Genomic DNA, 22276 nt, shown 5'->3' on the forward strand with positions numbered 1-22276 from the left:
ATTTTTAACTTGTTTCAAGATTTCTTGTTTTTCACAAAATATGCCATATGTTTACATTAGTGGTTTTGTTGAAAACTTGTTAATTCATTTTAATTTCTCTGTTTTCTTTCAAGTATAAAAATTCAATTTGTTATAAACAAATTTTTATTAAATAAAAAACAGGCACACTGATATCAGTAAAAAAAAGATATTGTATTAAGTTTTGCCCATTTTATCTGTTTTTTTTCTCCATACAGTTTTTTCCACACAATAACTGGAGAATTTATGCTAACATTCACGCCCTAGTTGCATCACTATGCCAAATTGCTAGCCAAAACAAATAATGCAGAAAAAAAATGTTAGACATTTTTCATAAAAGGGATGCTAGAATAGTTAAAAAAAAAATTAATAAAAATATATAAATAAAGAAAAGAGTTAAATTGATTTCATACTCTATGAATATCTTATTTTTAATCAATTGTAAAAATATGAATTCTAAACTAAAACTTTTTAGAACTGCCAAACTAATTGTAAATATATTTAATATTTTACATTTAAAAATAACTTACTTTAAAGTAAATAAAAGTTCTATATCTAATTTAACCTGTGCCTGTAATTTTGTTAAACCAAGTTTATTAGCTGTTGTAGGTTTAAAACTATTTTAAAGATTAAAATAAATTTTGAGGATAAAGAAAAAGACAGAATCCTAAAAGTTAGTTGGATTTATGACAATTCCCTGCATGTACTTTCCAACAGTAGAATGTTGCATGTACTCTTCCCTTTGTAGACGTCCGCACTGAATGTGCAAACTGACATTTCACTTTTCAAAACTCTTTTTTTTTTTTTAAAAAAAAATTTGTTTAATCAAAATCTTTTTTTTTTTTCTTTCGAAATAAATTAACTTATCATATTTCTTTTTTTTTTTTTTACTAAATTTATTTAGTTTTGTGAAACTTTTTTTTTCTAAATTAATTTAGATAATAAAAATGGTTTTTTTTTATAAACTAATTTAACTTTTCGAAACTAATTTAATTTTTTGAAATTTATATAACTTTTCATAATTTAACTTAAATTTCGAAATTAATTCAGTATATTTAAATTACTTTTTTTTTCAAAATTAATATGGCTTTTCAAAATTAAATTTATGTTTTTGAAATTATTTTAGCTATTTCAATAGTTTTCAAAAGTTTTTATGAAATTCGAAAAAAAAAATTTTTATTAATAATGTTTTATTCGAAAATTTTCAAAAATTATGTTTGTGTGTGCGTATATATATATATATATATATATATATATATATATATATATATATATATATATATATATATATATATATATATATATATATCATATATATATATATATATATATATATATATATATATATATATATTTGTGTGTATATATATATATATATTAGGGTGGTTCAAAAATAGGTCATGTCAAAAATTTGAAAAGAGCCCTAGCTTATGATCTGCCTTGACCCCAAAATAGTATTTAAATTTTTTTACAAAATTTTTTTTGATCATCGGAAAGGTCCCCACAAAGGGCAAAAGTGTCAATTTTTGCCCCGTTTTACAAAAAACTTTACCCCGCTTGTGGGACCCTTAAATTTTACCCAATTTAAAAAAAAAACTATCTAATAACATTGTAATGAGTTATACAACTTAAGTTTAAGGGGCTCTTTTCATGAATATTTTTTTAAGTAACTTTCAGAAGAATGATAAAACATTGAAAATCATCAAAACATAAAATGTTTTTTTAAAAAAAATAAGTATTTGTTTGAATACTATAAAAAAAAAGCTTTACCAATACAAAACAAAAACCAAACATTTACAAGTGTTTCAAAAATAAAATGGATCAAAAAGTAGATTTTAAATAATACTATTGAGTGCAGCTTTGGCATGATCCAACTTTTTTCTACCATTTCGATTTCGCTTGTACACATGAGTAAAAAGAAACGTATCTTGCCTTTTCTCTTTTGAATGTGCTTTATTAACAAGTTGTTGAACTAATTTGACTGTTCTTTCTGAACAATTTCAAGATTCATGATGGCTGTTTCAAATTCTTGATAGAAATCATTTAAAATCCAATACTATGCAGGAAGCTTAATCCATTGAACCTCAGCTTTTCCATGACCAAGCATGTCAAATATAAGCCAGGACTTCTATGTAACTAGTGGAACTAAACTGGGAGGCTCATCCTGTGAAAAGTTTAAGTTCTTCAGAATGTCTTTATCCAACACCTGTCTTTCTAAGGAATACTCCTCTATAGAGGGTCGTTTTAAACCAAATAGTCTCTTAGCCATGTTTCTACGTTCTTTACATTTCTGATCTGCAATTGCTATAATGACTAAATATTGGTCAAGGTACCAAGTATGTCGCATAATGGATTCAGAAACAGCTTGAGCTCCAGCTTTATTCAATTCCTCAAACCTTTTCATCTGTCAGTATGCTTTCATATCCTAATAGTTAAGGGTTAGATTTTTCAATGTTTAATTTAAAAATGAATAATATACCTACTTTATTTATATAGTATTTATTCAAAATTATATCTTTATTTTAAAACAATTATTCAGACCGTGTACCTGCGTTGGAGCAGTTGAACTTAGCTCCGCTCTAAGAAACCATTCAGTGTAAAAAAAGGAAAGAAACTTTGTCATTTCAGTGATTTCATCCTTGCTCTCTTCATTGATTTCAGGGATTTTTTCCATAAGTAGAAACAGTTTTAGGTAAAATAAACTTTTACCCATGAATCTGGCATGATGAACAGCTCCAGGATTGTGAAGTTTAAACCTGTCAGTGTGTGACAGTACCATCAATGTAAGTTCAGCCAATTCTTGATAATCTTTACGAAACTTTCCATCCTAAACAAATTTTTTTTCCTAAGTTATAATAACTTAAATTACTTACTACAAATTTGTAAAACTGGAAAGTTATATTTGAAGTACTACTTTACTATACAATTTTTTGGAAATAAGAAGAGATAATTAGATTTTAAATTAATTTATAAAGCTATTATTACTCACCTTCTTAAAAACTTTAGTGCTAATTATATATCTGCAAAATTGAATAGCACTCAGCCTTTGTTCATTAATCCAGGAATCAACAGGAGTTGATAATCTTTTTAAATCTTGATTTTCAGTATCTAGATCATTCCAATGGTTCTTCAGATGTTTAAATAATTTTTTTTCTGGTCCTGAAGTATGACTACTTGGATAAAGTTCCCAAAAATGGGTAACATGACGCTCAAAAATATGGTGTCGACATGCAGTTAATAACATAGGGCGCTGTAAGTGCACAATGATTCTGCTACAAGCTCCTTTTGCTTTACCTGTGTTGGCGCTAGTGGTATCAAAGCAAAGACACTGAACTTTATCCTCTAATCCAAAGTTAGAAATAAGTTCTTCTATAGCTTCTTTTTGGTGTTCTCCAGAACCGATTACTGGAATTCCAAGTAACTCGGTTTGTCCTTTAATCCTAGCAAGAACAGCTAACCTATCTTTTGAAAACTGTTTTTCTTCAGTAAGTTCTTTTACAATTTTTCCATCAAAATGAATTGTTATCAGAGAATTTGAAGATTTAGAAATGCTTTTTATATGGTCTCTGCTTTCATTTGCACCCATTACCACAGCATTCTCTGCTGCTCTGTATGATGAAGATTTAGAGCATACAAACTCAGACATGCATCCTCCAGAATTGACAATAATACTGCTAAGAATTGCTGTATGTTGATGTGGAGTTAAACCCTCTCCAACTGCTGTGTGAGCAGTATGGTGCAAGATATCCTTTGGTAGGTTGACAGAATTTGTAAGATCAATATATAACTCAATTTCAAATTCACTATCACTTGAATTGCTTTTATTGGTATTAAAAGAACTTAATGAATTTTCAGAATCAGTATCTGATACATTGTTTAATTTATTATAACTACATTTAGATTTATACTTTCTTTTTAATGAATATTGAAATCTCTTATCCAATCCCTCTAACATTCCTTTCCTTTCCTCTAATTGGTCTTTAAGAAAAGCTATGTCTTCCTCTTTGTCATTTTGGTTTCTCAGTCTATCTTTTCTTATTTTCTCAATCATATTTAGTGGGTTTTCTCCGATCCAGAAAACCTTTTTCATATTTTCTTTAAAGTTCTTTCTTTTTTTAACTTCAGCAGCGTTGTTTCTTTTGCTTAGGCTTTTCAGCTTCATCCAGTCTTGCACCATTTTTGTGACCTTGATCCTATAAAATGAAATTATTATTATTAAATGCTTATAAAAAATTAAAAATATATTTTAGTGTTTTGATAAGGTTGTACAGTTTGATCTATCATTACCTTAGCTTCTGAGTTGTAATTACTTTAAATCCACCACGTGTCCATGGAACTACAAGTTTAGATATTATGCAGCAATGTAACTGACTGGTAGGACAATTTGGTGAGAATGATCCACTTTTGTTTGGACATCCTACAATAAAACTCAGTTTAACTTCAGGTTTAGATTTTCTCAGAAAGTTGTAGTATTGAAGAATTTCTTGTGTAGTTGCAAATTTATTGTAAGGAATAGTACAATTTCTTTTTCCCACTAAAAAAGTATCATCAACTCTTTCAATTTTTTTTTTTGGGTGGCATCATATAAATTATTAATATTTTATGTTAGTCTAAAATTAAATGTTTACATATAAGTATGCTAGATGAAATAATAAGATTATATTTTAATTTTGAAAATGAAATATTTATTTTTTATTTTATTTATAATCTTTTTTAATCTTTATTCAAAACAAAAATTGTTCAGCAAAAAAAGTTATGTTTTCAAATATTAAATTATACAAAAAAATTGAAATGTAAGATATTTTGAATATACCCACTAAAAATTAAATTCTTTGAATGTTTGTTTTTGAAAAGAGCCCCTTAAACATAAGTTGTATAACTCATTACCATGTTATTGGATATTTTTTTTTTTTAATGGTTAAAGTTTAAGGGTCCCACAAGCGGGGTAAAGTTTTCATTAAAACGGGGCAAAAATTGACCCTTTTGCCCTCTGTGGGAACCTTTCCAATGATCAAAATAATTTTTGTAAAAAATTTTAAGTATATTTTGGGGTCAAGGCAGATCATAAGCAAGGGCTCTTTTCAAATTTTTGACATGACCTACTTTTGAACCACCCTAATATATATATATATATATATATATATATATATATATATATATATATATATATATATATATATATATATATATATATATATATATTTTATGTATATATATTTGTGTGTGTGTGTATATATATATATATATATATATATATATATATATATATATATATATATTTATATATATCCTCCCCTTTATATAACTCCCCTATGAAAAAATTAAGAGTTTCTTAGTTTTATTAAATGTTCAAAATAATTTCCATCATTATCTAAGCAAATTTGCATCCTTTTGTGCCATTTGTCAAACTTTTTTTTATACTCAGCTTTGGGTATACTTTTAAGTAGCTTTGTTATGCTGTTTTTTTGACTTTCAACGTCAGTATCGTCATCAAATTTTTTTTTATTAAGTTGAATAGCCAATAATTGGATCGAGCTAAGTCTGGTGAGTATGGCTGGTGGCAAATTATTGTGATTCCAACTTGATAAAGACAATTTGTGATGACTTGAGCTACATGGGGTCAAGCATAATCATAGAGAAATTAAAATTTTGAGTGCCTGTTTTAGGTCTTGCTTATTTATTTTGCATACGAGAAGTTTCAAACAATTTCTTATATAATATTGATTAGTAATGGTGTCTCCCTTTTCAGCATAACCCAGATGAACAACATCTGTTGTTTTAAAGAAGATGTAGAACTTGGTTTTTGGCTCAAATTTGTTGCATCTTAGAATAGTTCTAAGACTTTCACCTTCACCAGCTCAACTAGCATTAGCCAATTTGTGTCCAACTTGTCTCAAATAAAACCACAGCTCATTCCCTGTAATTATATCACATATTCACCATGAGTCCTTTCTGAAAAGGGCTAAATTTTTCTTACATGCCTTGACTCTATTCTTGCGATTTTGATTGGATTACTCATAGGATATCAAACGTTATGTTAGTTTTCTTTTTTTTAAAGTGTTGCAAATGAGTTTCTGAGAGAAAATCATCTTTTAAACTCTTTCTACCATCTTTAAATAAAGTAACCCACTTGGAAACTGTAGTATACTTTAGTGCTCAGTCACTATAAACTAAAATCAGTTCATCGATTATAGCTTGTGCTAAACTCCTAGTAGAACACTGGTTTTAATATATGCTTGATATTTAAATTTTTATAATAATAACGGTAACAAAATGCTAACAATAATAATAATGGTAACAAAATGCTAACAATTATAATAAAAGGAGAATTTCATAAATAAAGACAATAACAGCAGCAACAAAAATTTAGTAAATAATGACAGCAACAAGATTTAGTACGAAGTAAAGAATAGTTGAATAAAAAGAGATAAATAAATAGATATATAAATAAAGAATGGAAAATATTGGTACTAATATTAATAATATTAGAATGAAAAGTTTAATAAATTTTAAAAATGGCAGATAGAAAACCAGAGGAATTAGATGTAGATGGATAAGTAGTGAATTTCAAAATGTTAAAAATATCAAATTAAAAACTGAAGGATCACGAATTGATATATATAATAAAGAATTTCAATACTAATTTGTAGAAATATTTAATGGTATTTTTTTAACAAAAATTAAAAAGCTTGATTTTGAATTCCCAGAATAAATTAAGAGATTTTAGATCAGGAGGTAGTTTGTTCCATGAGCTAATACATTGATATTTAATGGATTTATTTCTATATTTAGCAGAGTGGTGTTTTGGAATAACTAAGTTTAAGCTACTGATGGAGCGAAGAGGATAGTGACAATTTGTACAGAAAAGAAATTGTTGAATGATAGGGGAAGGCTTTTGTGATGATATTTCCTGACAAATTGGCAGTTAAGGAATGCCACAAGGTCGCCTAATTTTAATATATTGGAGATTAGGTATAGCTCATTAGATTTAAAGTTATTCTACTGAAATTATATTATTTTCAAGGCTTTATTTTGGAGTTGGGACAACTTTAAAATGATTTGTTTATGGGATTGTCCCCATAATTGACATGCATATCTTAGATGGGACCCAAAAATAGCATTATATATATTTAGCAGAGTTTCTAAATTTATACAATGGTGGACTTTAGCTAGCATTCCATTAGATCTGCTAAGTTTTATTGCTATGTCATTCAGATGGCCTTGAAAAAAGAGATAAGAATCAGTTTTAATCCTAAGATATTTAATAGAGTTTAAAGGATAAATTTTTTGTTCGCTTAGTCTGAATTTAAAGTGCTTATTAATTGGTGCCAGATTGGACTTAAAGATGATCAGCTCTGTTTTGTTAGAATTGAGAGAAAGTTTATTAGAACAAAGCCACTGAACAAGATTTCCAAGATCATGATTAATATATTTGTTGATTTTTTTAAGTGATTTGTCAACCAGTAGCATGTTAGCATCATCAGCAAAATGGTAAGCAGTTGCAAATTTAAAAGAAGTATTTAAGTCATTAATGAAAAGAAAAAAAAGAAGTGGTCCTAAAACTGAACCTTGTGGCACGCCATTTGAGCAATTCTGTAAGTAGATTTAGTGCCATTAATGGAAACAAACTGTGCTCAGTTTTGGAGGTATGAAGTAAACCATTTTAGTGGGATGCCCCTGATTCCATAGTATTCAAATTTTGTTAGAAGGATGTAGTGATCCACGGTATCAAAAGCTTTTTGCAAATCTATAAACACCACACATTCAAAATTAATTATTTCCTGTCTTATTGTAATGTTATAGAACAAGTTCTACAAACTTTTTTAACGACCTAAGTATATATATATATGTATATATATATATATATATATATATATATATATATATATACACATACATATATATATATACATACATACATACATACATACATACATATATATTTATTTGTATATATACATATATACATATATATATACATATATATATTTATTTGTATATACTTTTATATATTTATATATATATATGTATATATATATATATATATATATATGTATATATATATATATATATATATATACTATATATATATATATATATATATATATATATATATATATATATATATATATATATATATATATATATATATATATATATATATATATATATATATATATATATATATATATATTAGAATTTGATATAATTAAAATAGATTTTAAGTATGAACTTGCGCTTGCTGGTATAGAACTACTTGTCCATGATCTTTTTACTCTGAAGCTAACTGGTAGGTTTTTTTTCTCCAAAGCTAACTGATAAGTTTTTTTTAAATAATGGATGATTTTGTTTTTCATTTTTAAGTTGTTGTTTGTTTTACTCTTTTTTAATATTAAAATTTGAGTTATTAGAAATTAGAGTAAAGAAAAAAAAGTATATAGATTTTACTGTAATGATTGTTTTAAAACTATGACCAAAACTTTTAAGATTTAGATGCATCTGTTGCTATGAGTTTTTATTTCACAAAATATTTAATCAAGTAACTAATTTTTTTATATTTTTAACTACTTTTGCTTTGATTAGCTTGCTAAAGAAGTAAATAATTTAAATTTTTTAGATTGAAAGATGTTAGTTTTACAGATGAATGCAAGGAAACAAAATACAGCAAAGTTTGTTAATGATATATATATATATATATATATATATATATATATATATATATATATATATATATATATATACATACATATATATATACATATATATATATATATATATATATATATATATATATATATATATATATATATATATATATATATATATATGTATATATATATGTATATATATATGTACATAAATATATATATATATATATATATATATATACATATAGTTCTATAAATAGTTGGCGTTGGGAGTACGTTAAGGTAAAAAATGATTCTTTTGCCAACATAACTGAGTTTTAGAACTCTATGCTCATTAGGACATAATAGAATGAGTTGCCTAGTTGTAAAAACAGAGACACAAGTAAAACACCTGCATTGAGTCAAGAAGGTCCAGCATTGAACATCCTTAACTGGAAACAATGTATTATAAATACATCTACACCAGCCTAATAGATGAAGAAAGGGTGCGAAGCTAGTCAACAGATAAAATCTGTTTATCCTAGAGGCCTTCTACAAGACAGAAGCTTAATGCAAAAAATATATTTATATACTAACATATATATATATATATATATATATATATATATATATATATATATATATATATATATATATATATATATATATATATATATATATATATATTTATATATATATATATATATATATATATATATATATGTATATATATATATATGTATATATGTATATATGTATATATGTATATATGTATACATATATACATATTTGGAAAACATCAAAAGCTATTTTTTGTTATTGTTACACCTAGGATCATTCTCTGGGAAATTATCAATCACTATTGATCTTTCATTGAAATCAAATATAAAATCCATTGCAATGCCAGTACCTGTTAAGGTTGCTTCTTTTTATTTCTTACTATGGATTCCATTCTCTAGCTCTATTAATTTCTAATCTATCTTTGTATGGAATACTATTATCATATTTGGATATTTGGTTCTTCTTTATCTGGCTTTCTTTATTATTGAAAATGTTGTTGGATCTGCTCTTGCTGCCAAGCTTGAGTTTCTATTCCATTGATGTGTAGTTGCACCTCTTTCTTTTTTCTATCAATACTACCATGGCTGCTGCCCAAACAAGCTATTATCATTTGTTCTATCAGCTAAAACTCAATCTTTCATAATTCAACTAGTTTGCATCCTTTTTTTTACTGTAATTGTTCTTTCAAGTTCAAAAACCTTTTATTTTCAAAAAAATTTATCTAGTTTTTTTTCCTCAAACATCAGTGCTTCAGAACTCTTTCCTATCTAAGTTGTACAACTTAGAATCTTTTAAATCTTTTGTCAACAGCATTCTTGCTCTTTAACTCTTTCCTTAGTTTTCTTTTAACTCCCAACTTAATCAACTAAACTCCATACTTAATTAGTGGTTGCTTGCAGCCATGTTATAAGTGAATTTGTATTCTTGCATTAATGAGTAATATGTCAAAATTCAAAAGTTTTAAACTTAAGTTTTTAAACTTTTTTAGAATTAGTCACATTTGATAATTATTTTTAGATATTATCTGTTACTACTTTCAAAACATGGTTTTACTGCGAGGTAGCCTTTTTATTAAAAATATATTTTTTTAAATCTTTAAACTGTTAAAAAATTTCAATGAGTTTTTTTTGTCAATTTGCTTTTGTAGGTTGTTTTTAACAGCAATATTGAAAAAGAGAGTATTGATCCTGACTTGAAAATCAGTCTTCAAGTTGGAAAAGTGAAAATATTTATTATTCCTGAATTTTTAACTCAGCTCTTGGTAATTTGTGTATAATAATAACTATAAGTCTATAATTTTTTACACTGCAGTATTTTTTTAGTTTATGAACATAAAATAGTTTATTAAATAATATAAAACAAATGATGTTGTAATATTTAGGAATCAGTCAATAAGTTTAAAAAAAGTTTTAACTATTCTTCAAATGCTGCAGCTCCTAAGGTACTTTTTTTATCTACTATAGTGTATTAAATAGCATTTTGGTAACAATTTTTGCTCTCAGTAGCTACCTATTTTAGTATGATGTCTCAGTAGCTACCAATTTTAGTATGATGTCAGACTGTTATCAAAGCATGCAATATTATATTATAGGAATACTCCTACAAAAACATAAAACAAAAATAGCAATCAAAATAGTACAATAGTTTAATATTTAAATAAAAACAACAAAAGTTTTGTAACTGGTATACAATGTCATTTTAATATTTTTAATGAAGCATAAAGCAAGCCTATGTAACTAAATTTGGATTTTTTTACATATATCAAAGTTTCATTATAAAATTATTATTTGATTTGCATGTTCTGGTAAAGTTTACATGAAGATTGCTTTGTGGCTATTTAATAAACTTTGGAATGTATCCTTATTTTAAAAATGCATTAATTAAGGAAGTTCAGATAAATACCACCAGCTCAGATTAAAAACAATATTTTACAACAAGAGATCTAAGTGAATCTTTTAATTATATTAGATTATATTAAGATAATAATAAAAATAATGCATATGAAACATTACCATAAATATGCCATTTTTTATTTTCTCCTATGATGAGTCTATGAATTGTATACTTTAAAAGGAGCAGATAGATATTCTAATTTGTTATTGATTACTTGTTACTTTATATTAGACTTTGTCCAACATGCTGGGTTGAGGATGAAGCAGTTGCTAATAAAGCCTAATGGCTTTATTATATATATATTAAAACTTTCAGATTGATGGGTTGGAGCGTTCCAACCCATCACATCTCTGATTGTACCGCACTCAACTTGTTTCTCCAGACAGTGATCTTGTTCATCAAGTTTCGTGTTTTGAAGTTGAAGATATGAGAGAGGGTTATAATCACAATTTTAAAAAATATAGGAAAAAAAGTAGTCTCCTTGACTGCATTGGCCTCCTCGGGTTTAGGAAGACGAGTTCAGTAACAAAAAAAAAATAATAAAAAATGTTAGTATGTAAAGCATGTTGATTTTTAAAACAAATGCAAAAGTTAAATAATTATTGGAACAATAGGTTTTTAATTACAAGTTATTTAAATCCATAAAAACTGTATTTTACCTTTTACGTCGTAAGCAGTGTTCAAAAAGGGAAAAAAACGAAATGGGATGGTTTCCAGTATTTTCAAAATATCATTGCTATATATTTTATACTTTAAAAGGTGGTGGGCTAGCATATCGCCTTATACTGCTTTTAAGTATTTAGTAACAACTATTGTTTGTTGAAAAAACAGAAAAACAATTAAAAAGTACAGTACAGTAAAAAACAAAATACAGTAAACAATATACAGTAAATTTGTTTTCCAGTTCTCTAGTGTAAACAGGATATAAAAATGTGTTTAAAAGTAATGATTGGATAAGAATTAAATCTTAAAAAGTATAAAAAGAGAATTACCACTTCCACCTCATCCCCAACCTAATGGCCATAGACCCCAATCTGTGCTAGCTTGAATGTATCTCCACTTATCCCCGCAATTACAACAACCCAATCAATGAGTTTTTATCATTGAATCTACTCCACCTAGCTATTCAACTTTTCCTTACAATTAGGTAGGTGAGAATAAGTTTTGTTAAAAACAATTTGTTAAAAAAAAGTATAATATTTAGTCTTACTCAGCATTTTAAACATGTTTTTTGAAAAATACACTGCTTTGAGAAGTCATTGCAAAACAAGTTTCTTTATTTATGGTAATGTTTCATATGCACTATTTTTATTATTATCTTAATATAATCTAATATAGTTAAAAGATTCACTTAGATCTCTTGTTGTAAAATATTGTTTTTAATCTGAGCTGGTGGTATTTATGTAAAACATAAATTATATTAAAAGTATCTTATAAAATAAATGCGTATTGCATCATGCATGTCGTGCATTTGTTTGTTTACATAAAGAACAATAGAAATACGCTATTATTGGTAAGTATTAAACCAAACAAATTAAAAAATGGAACAGATGCAATGGAAGTTTTGTGTTTTAGTTTTATTCAATTAATTCAGACTAAAAATGAAAATCGTTAGAACTTAGAGATAAGTTACATAAGCACTTTCAAAAAATGATGTATGTATATAACTATATATACATATATATATATATATATATATATATATATATATATATATATATATATATATATATATATATATATATATATATATATATATATATATATATATATATATTAGGGTGGTAGTCAAAAATTAAATTTTCAGATTTTGTCTGGAACAACCTCTAGTCCTATTCCTATTGATCTCCTGAACTCATGTGTAAAATTTCATAAAAATATTCCATCATTAAAGGGTGCCACACACCAACTGATAAAATCACATGTACGCGATAGAAAAGATAGCCGTGTAAATTAATGTGTTGTTGAATATTATTGAAATCTTTAAATAAATTTTTTTATCTGTAAATCCATTTTGAACACAACCAGAAGTCTTTTCAATAAGGTGTACTCTTTATGTTTTTTTTGAGAATCTGACCAGTTGTTAAATTTATCAACTAATTAATGTTCTGTATATGAAAAATATTTATAAATTTCCAAATACAGATAAAAAAAACAGAAATTTTACTTCATAGCATTTTTAGAAATTTGTTACATTCAAATAGTTAAATTTTTATAGTGCTTAATTATTAATTACTTAGCTGCAGCCCACTTACTTATTTTTTCTATCCCAGAATTCCTTTTAATTTGCCACCAAACCGCCATTTTGTATGTTTATCCCTATCAGACTACCAAAATAATTATGTTAACTAAAAAATTTTATTTTTAACAATTTTGCAGTGGAATATCTCAATTGTGAAAAGTCAGTATACATTTAAGTTGTTATTTTGTAATATAAATTATGTAAACTACTTTGAATTTTATTTTATATAAATTCATATCTCTAAACTCAAAAAAGATACTGAATAATGGATATCACTGAATATATACTAAATGAATAAAATTTTATAACTTTTGCAATTCACATCATGCTTATTGCATAACTTTATTTGTATTTTTCTAGATTAATAAATATCAGAAAATGTCACAATCAAAACCTGCAACTAGATCTGCAACCAAAATTTACCTTCTCGGTTTCACAAATGCCTCCATTAATGGTACTAGACTACCGTCACAAAAGCAAGCATTACAGTTTTTCTTCCCTCAGTTGAAAATAAACAAAAAAACCGTGCGAGAAAGTTCGGACATTACTATTAAAACAGTTGCTGATTTTTGGAACAAAGCTTACATGCCAATGACAACATTGCAACATGCAATTGCGAGGCTAGAGAAAATATACAACAAGTGGAGAAATCTACAAAAGGAGATGTGTTTAACTCATTAGCTGGACCATCTACTGGACCAGACATTTTGATGTTTAAAAGGTTTCAAACAGCATGGCCATCAATCGCTCGTGACAGATATGAAGACGGTATATCAGATCCTGAAACAGCTTTAATTTTTAGCAGCAACAGAGAAATGTTGAAAGAAGCTATTGATTTCATTCAGAACTGCTTGCTGACAGAGAACCAGCCTCGTGATGATTATAGGGAACTTTTAGAACTGTCTTTGATCTACCTGGGTCATATTCCTCCTCGCGGGGTTCATTTTATGGCTCCTGGGGCTATGCATCGGGCCAGATAGATGGCCAAGGCTATTTATTCAATCAAAATTTTTCTCTTCAGATCCCAGTTTCGCATGACAAAGCGTGAAATAAATTTATCACATTTCTTGAATATTTTTGTCTGCTTTGTCTCAACTCATGGTTTACTGCTTCGCTGTCCATTCAAGCTCCACTGAATGATCTCATGTGCCTTAAACGACTCACACAATTCAGGACAATAAATTTAAATGTTGCGAATGTAGCGATAAAGGCATTGTCTCGTCATATGTGGTACCTCAGTGAGGAACTGATTGCCTTTAGCTTTTTTGATGATCGTGTTGATGCAGCTACAAAATACGAGATGGTAAATGCAATGAAAACAAAAACTGGAAATGGAATTCCTGCAAAACGTGTTCAACTACGTGAAAACAACATTTCATCATCAGAGCTTGCTGATTTCATTAACTCGAACACCATGAGGTTTTTTGTTATACTGGGTATCTCAACTTCTTGGCTCGAATTGGATTCATCTTTGTGGAACGAGGACCAAGTTTTTATTGCAGCTAAGCATTTTGTAGCCGGTTTGAGCGTTGTGAATGACAGAGCAGAGAGAGGAGTTGCTCTTATCCAAGACTTTAACCAAATTCTAACAAAAGATGAAGGACAAAAGCAAGCACTTCTCCAGGTTGTGTCTGAGCATCGAAAACAGTTTCCAGATGCCAAGAAATCCACTGTTGTTAAACAGGACTAAATAGTCATTTTTCCATTCAAAACAAAATGAAAAACTAAAATGATATTGAAATTATAGTTAATTTTTCATGGTTTTCAATGTTCAATACTTTGTTATTTAAAAACTTTTGAATTAAAATAGTTTATATAAAAAAATTTTTTAAAGTGCTAACAGCCATTAGCGTCAACCTTAGTAAAACTTTCAACCCTGTGTGGCACCCCTTAATGATGAAATATCCTTCTCAAATTTTGCACATAAGTTTGTTATGCTAAAAGGAACAAAAATAGAGGTTGTCCTATCAATTTACTTTGAAAAAGTTTTTTGAGCACCACCCTAATATATATATATATATATATATATATATATATATATATATATATATATATATATATATATATATTATATATATATATATATATATAATTTTATATATATTTTGATCAAAATTTGATCAGTTACCATTATAATTACCATACCACATCATCTTCTATGCAATTGAGCATGAGCTAACATGGGCTACCAAGCACTTTCATGACACCCTGGGCATAGCAGCAATTAAGCGCATATAATACAAGCATGCATTTTTTTCAATTAAAAGTAATTAATTTCTAATACTGTTAACTAACATTCATACATAACTAACATTCATATTTTCAAAAAAACCTGGATCTTATCTGGAATAAATAACACTTTTGCAACACATTCACTGATTAGAAATAATTAACAGATTCTTTGAAATCAGTATTGAATTTTTTAATCTCTTATTTTATAGTGGCTCTATAATCATTTTTCTAAATCAATTTTAGTTTACTTAAAGGTCATTGATCTTCTGCAGCAGGTACTGGCATTGGGTTAAAAAATTGGAATTAGAATTTATATAGATTGGATATTAGGCAGACCCTTTGAGTACATTTGGTTGAGAGATCCTAAAGTGTTTCCAGAAGTGAAAAATGAAGACTACTTTAAACTATTAAATTATCTTTCATAAAGTTGTTTATTTTCAAGTTTTTACAGGTTTTTGATCTTTTAAAAATGATAAATGAGTATCTTAATAAAACAGTTTTACAATCTCAATTTTAATATAAGTTTATTAAATAAAATGACATAGCACAACTTTAAAGGTATAAAAAACAGGTTCATTTACTGAGGTGGCAGATAATCTCAATTCAACAGTGCGAGGGAGTCTTTTGATAATACTAGGTGGGTGGTTTAAATGTCATGTCAGTAATTGAATCTGTTTTTCATAATGCGTAATTAAAATAATTTTTCAAAAGTGTGACTATAATTGTAAACTGAAATACCAACCTCAAGTTACTTTGACTAAAAACAAAAGTTGAAAGCGAAAAGTCATATGGTACAGCACTCCATTTAGTCAAAATGTGGAAAAAAAAATAGGCAGTCGTTTACTTGCATTAATTGAGTAGCACTTTCTAGTAAAAACCATAAATTTAACAAAATATTTAACTAAAATTCAATCAAAGTTAGTTATAGCTGTATGCAAAACGTAAAGTCTATATATAGTTCACATAATCACAAGATTTTACACAGTGATACATATTTGAATGCAAGAACTTGCAACTGCATTACATTAGATTTGCCTATTAAACAATCAGTGTTTATTAAGTAATATTGTTTTTCAGGCTACTGTGATGAAAATCCTAATCTTAAAGAAAAAGAAAAAAATGTATTTCGGTATCAGCGAGACATCATTCAAACTTAGATACGCAACTCATTTAAAATCTTTTAATGCTGTGAAATACAGAAATGATACCAAACTTTCTAAGGAGATTTGGAGTTTAAAAAAAACCGACATAAAGTACACAATAAAGTGGAAAATCATAAAACACTGGAAACCTATTAAAACAACATCCAAAATTTGTAACCTCTGCCTTCATGAGAAATTTATAATTTTATATCACAAAGAAAGCAAGCTGCTCAATAAAAAAGATGAAATATTATCTAAGTGTCGACATTCCAACAAATTTCTACTGTCCTCTTTTGATACTAGAGAGTTAATAGTTACATCTTTTATTATTTTAAATTCATTTATTTTATTTATTTTATTAGTTTTTATTATTTTTAATTCATCTATTAGGCTGGCGCAGATGTATTTTTAATACATAGTTTCCAGTTTAGGATGTTGAATGCCGGATCTTCTTGACTCAATGCATGGGTTTTGCTTGTGTCTCTGTTTTTATAACTAGGCAACTCTTTCTATTATCTCCTAATGAGGGTACAGCTCTAAAACTCAGTTTTATGGTTCTGAGGCCAGCTGGTAGTCAGATTTCCCAAACTCTGTGGTAGCTCTCAGAGAGGCTGATTCCATCAACAGCTGAAAAATATCAAAGTATTAACAGTGCCATGTTGCGCATGGATGGTGTCCCTGTTTGTACTTTTGGTGTGCATTGCAGAGGCCACATTTGGAGCCCTTTGTTACAGCTTAGGGTTTATTAGTAGTAATGAGGCAATTGCTTGGGCTATTAAACGGTGTTCTGAGTACTATCTATGCTTTGAGTCAAGTTCTTCAATCTAATTTAAAAATGAATAAAGTACCAAAAACTATAAAACACAAACAACCATCATCACCACCAAGTTCTCTAAACCTATCATTCACTAATATTAGTGGCCTAAGTAACTTTTCTTCTGTTGAGTCTTATCTCTTGCAAAGTTCACCAGACCTATTTGCTCTTTGTGAGACTAATTTGAGTTCGGCTGTCTCATCTTGTGATCTTAGTGTTGATGGTTATCTTCCTCTAATTCGTAAAGACTCCAATAGTCACATGCTTGGCCTCGGCATTTACATTTGTAAGAATTCACCCATTTGTCGTGAAACTAGGTTTGAATCCACAGACTATTCTTTTATGTGCTTTCGTTTAGCACCACTTCACTCTATTGCCTTTTTCTTTGTTCTATATCGCTCTCCTTCATCTCAAGACTGCACTCTTTTTGACATTATTTTTGATCATATTGACCAAGCCCTCTCTCTTTATCTATCAGCTAATATAGTTGTTGTCGGTGAATTTAATGCCAACCACTCTGAATGGCTTAGCTCTAGTGTCAGTGACTCTGCAGGCATTAAAGCCCACAACTTTTGCCTTTCTCAATCTCTAACTCAATTAGTCAACTTTCCAACTCGCTTTCCTGACAACCCAAATCATCTACCTTCTCTACTCGACTTATGTCTTGTTTCTGATCTTAGTCAGTGCTCAGTTTCTCCACATTCACCCTTAGGTTCTTCTGATCACAGTTTGATCTCTCTAAAACTAATATCTCATTCTTCTTCATCACCTGAATCCCCCTATTATCGAACCTCTTACAACTACAGTAAAGCTGACTGGGATTCTTTTGGTGAATTTCTTCGTGATGGCCCTTGGGTAGAAATCTTTTGTCTTCCTGTCGACAAATGTGCTTCATACATAACTTCGTGGATTCAGGCTGGCATGGAATCTTTTGTTCCCTCTCAACGATTCCAGGTCAAGACTCACTCTCCTCCATGGTTTTCCTCACACTGTGCTGCTGCAATTGCCAATTGAAACTGTTACTTCCATATATATTAGCAAAACAATTCTCCAGAAAACAGACGTCTGTTTATTATTGCGAGAAACAATTGTAAAAAGGTTTTGTCTAACGCCAAAACCCGCTATTCTCAGGTCATAAAATCTTGTATCTCATCTCAAAAATTAGGCTCTCGTGACTTCTGGAGAATCTTTGATAATATTAATAATAAGGGCAAATCTGTTACTCCACCTCTCTTGTATGGTTCAGACTTTGTCACCTCATCTAAAGACAAAGCCGAGTTGTTTGCTAAAAACTTTTCATCAATATTATCTCTTGATTCCACTAGTTGCGTTCTACCTGATATTGCCAACAAACAGGTTGATCCATTGCTTGACATTCATATCACTCCAGCATCTGTATCTAAGTGATTTCCTGCCTAGACTCTTCTACAGCTTGTGGCTCGGACAACATACCTGTTATTGTCTTGCAGAAGCGTTCTTTGGAGCTGTCGTCTATACTCTTAAAACTATTCAACAAGTGCCTATCAGAGTCTTGCTTTCCAGCCTGCTGGAAAGTGGCATCTGTTATCCCTATCTTCAAAAATTCTGGAGAGCGATCTGATTTGTCTAACTACCGTCCCATAAGTCTTCTTCCTATCATAAGCAAGGTTTTTGAATCTTTAATTAACAAACACTTAATTTCTCATCTTGAATCTAATGACTTACTTTCTTACCATCAGTATGGATTTTAATCTTCTCGTTCTACAGCTGATTTGCTAACAGTAATAATTGACAAGTTTTATTGCTCTTGACATTTCAAAAGCTTTTGATAAAGTTTGGCATGCTGGTCTTCTCCATAAGCTTTCTTCTTATGTTGTATCCGGCAACATCTTTAAAATCATTGAATCCTTCCTTTCCAATCGTAGCATAAAAGTTGTCCTCGATGTACAACACTCTCCCTCTTATTCTGTAACTTTAGGGGTTCCTCAAGGTTCTATCCTTGGCCCTATACTCTTTTTTATTTACATTAACAATCTTCCAGATATTCTTACATCTAAGGTGGCATTGTTTTTTTAATGATACTACTGTTTATTCTTGTCGTGATAAGAAACCAACACTCTCTGATTGCTTGGAGGGGGCATTTGAGCTTGAAAAGGATCTCACTTCTGCTACAGAATGGGGCTCACAGTAGCTGGTGAACTTTAATTCAGATAAAACTCAATTTTTTTTAGCCAATCGTTATCGCAATAATTTAGATCTTCCTATATTTATGAAGGGTGATGTACTCGATGAGTCACCTACTCTTCATCTTCTAGGATTAACTCTTACTTCCAATCTTTTTGGAAACCATATATCAAATCAGTTGCAAAATTAGCATATGCTAAGGTTGCATCTCTTTATCGAGCTTGTCACTTTCTTACTTCGGATTCTATTCTCTATCTCTATAAATCTCAAATCCGGCCTTGTATGGAATATTGTTGCCATATCTGGGGCGGATCTTCTAATCATGCCCTTTCTCTTTTAGACAAGGTGCAAAAACGCATTGTAAACATAATTGGACCTGCTCTTGCAGCCAACCTCCAACCATTATCACATCGTTGCAATGTTGCTTCTCTTTCTCTTTTCTACAAATACTATAATGGGCACTGCTCTAAAGAGCTAGCGTCTCTTGTGCCATCTACTAAAATTCATTCTTGTGTTATTCGTCATTCAATTAAGTGTCATCCTTTTTCTGTGACTCTTCCTTAGTGCTCCAAAAACGCTTATTTGTCTAGTTTTTTTCCTCGAACATCAGTTCTTTGGAATTCGCTTCCTTCATCTTGCTTTCCTGATTCATATAATTTTCAATCTTTTAAGTTGTCCGTCAATCGTTATCTTGCTCTACAATCTTCATATTTTCTCTTTCAGTAACTTCCAACTTTAATTAGTGGCTGCTTGCAGCCTTGTTGGAAGCGAAGATGTTTAAAAAAAAAAAAAATCGTAAAAGAGTTTGTTTTTAAACCATTTTTTCTAACGGTTTTTTTATGTATTTGATGGCTGATGATTGCTGTGGATGGCAAGAAGCTTTAAGTGCTATTAGTAATGTTTTTTATTTAAATAAAATTTAAAAATTTATTGCTCCATTATAGTAATATTGAGCACTGTTTTAAGTTCAGGAGTTTTTGTATTATTTTAATATAATATAATACATAAACAACCAACCAATATATATATACAGTATGTGCCAAAATTGTCACCATGTTTGAACAAAGAAATATTTTTTTTTCTCAATAGAAAAGCTGCGAAGAAAGATGAAATTTTAGTTTTGGTTATTAAATTTAAGACTTAGCTAACTGAAAATATTGCTTTTTTTTAAATTTAGAGGATATTGAATTTTTTTTTTATTTTTTTATGTGAAGAGCTAATGGTGACAATTTTGTCGCAAATGAAAGCAAATAACATATTTGTAGCAAATAACAAATTTGTAGTAAATAACATATATGTTGTAAATTAATATCGAATGTATCCTTCCTTAGATTTAATTACAGCCTGAATTCTTTCAGGAACACTAGCAACCAATTTGCGGCATTCCTCGGGTGTAATTGAGTACCAAACCTCTTGTACACAAGCCCAAAGTTCATCCTTATTCTTAGGTGGAGTAGGAAAATTGTAGACCCGTTGTTTAACTATTGCCCATAAATTTTCGAGTGAGTTAAGATCAGGGCTTTGTGCTGGCCAGTCAACAGCTTTCAATTTCTTCTTGTGAAGGAATTTAATGGTCTTATCAGCCTTATGCTTGGGGTTGTTGTCTTGCATGAACATTGTGTTACATACAGCTCTGCCCTATTTTCGAAGAGACTTGAAATATCCAACCTTAAGGATTTTGATATAGTCATCAGCGTTCATTGTTCCATTAATTTTCACTAATTCACCAACTCCACAAGCACAAAAACATCCCCAAAACAAGAGTTTTTATCCAAAACAAGAGTTTTTCTGATCCAAACATATTAGTTTTACTTTCATCTGTCCGAATCCAGTCATAAAAGTCATCAAAAGTCATGTGTGCATGAAGTTTAGCATAATTTAAACGGCTTCTTGATCTTTCTTCTGGATCGAAAACCAATTCTTTTGAGCTCTCTATTGATTGTCCGCACTGAAGCATGAATCCCATAGCTGTTATTCATTAAATTAGTAACATCCTTTGCAGTTTTAGACTCTCCTGAAGCAATTAAACAAGCGATTGTTCTTTGGTCTCTTGGTGATTTGGATTGGTCTCTTGAGTGATTGTTCTTCGGTCTCTTGGTAAAAACTTTCTTTCGACTACTTTTAGGCTTATTTACTTATTATTACTAAATTATTGCGCAATTTGATTATATATATGAGATTATGAGACTTTCCGAACTCAGCAGCGATTTCATGATAAGATTGTCCGGATTTAAGCCTTTCCACAGTATTTTTTTCTAGTTCAAGATTTATTCTCCTCATGATGATAATAACAATACTTTTTTTATGTTTTGTAAACAAAATCAAACTTTAAATGATATTTAATCGTTAAAAATTTGTGACTAAAATGATTGAGTTGATAACTCAATCATTTTAGTCATAAGGCTATTAATTTATGTTGTGTGCCTAATTAACTGTGGACAAATATGTTAATTGTTTTCATTCGCGACAAAATTGTCACCATTAGCTTTTCACATAGAAATTTAAAAAAAAATTCAATAACTTCTAAATTTAACAAAAAGCAATATTTTTAGTTAGCTAAGTCTTAAATTTAATTAATAACACT

At 28.8% G+C, this 22276-nt stretch overlaps 2 protein-coding genes across 6 annotated transcripts in view; one reads left to right on the forward strand and one right to left on the reverse strand.

The window, feature by feature from the left end:
- Positions 1-22276, forward strand: part of LOC100213148 (intermembrane lipid transfer protein VPS13A) — a 234420-nt gene that overhangs the window by 132330 nt on the left and 79814 nt on the right. For all 5 annotated transcript variants that reach the window (XM_065813519.1, XM_065813515.1, XM_065813517.1 and 2 more), the window contains exons 38-43: positions 8237-8308; positions 8506-8557; positions 8636-8687; positions 10224-10265; positions 10354-10467; positions 10588-10647. In XM_065813519.1, coding sequence (XP_065669591.1) covers positions 8237-8308; positions 8506-8557; positions 8636-8687; positions 10224-10265; positions 10354-10467; positions 10588-10647 — 392 coding nt within the window. The remainder of the gene's footprint in view (positions 1-8236; positions 8309-8505; positions 8558-8635; positions 8688-10223; positions 10266-10353; positions 10468-10587; positions 10648-22276) is intronic.
- The window catches only part of LOC136089117 (uncharacterized), a 70163-nt gene continuing 50033 nt past the window's right edge, over positions 2147-22276 (reverse strand). Inside the window, exons 2-5 of the mRNA XM_065814842.1 lie at positions 4306-4552; positions 3008-4211; positions 2567-2845; positions 2147-2422 (exon numbers count right to left, since the gene is read on the reverse strand). Of these exons, the coding sequence (XP_065670914.1) occupies positions 2147-2422; positions 2567-2845; positions 3008-4195 (1743 nt within the window). The 5' untranslated portion in view covers positions 4196-4211; positions 4306-4552. The remainder of the gene's footprint in view (positions 2423-2566; positions 2846-3007; positions 4212-4305; positions 4553-22276) is intronic.

This window comes from Hydra vulgaris, chromosome 12 (assembly GCF_038396675.1).
Source record: "Hydra vulgaris chromosome 12, alternate assembly HydraT2T_AEP".
NCBI classification, from domain to species: domain Eukaryota; kingdom Metazoa; phylum Cnidaria; class Hydrozoa; order Anthoathecata; family Hydridae; genus Hydra; species Hydra vulgaris.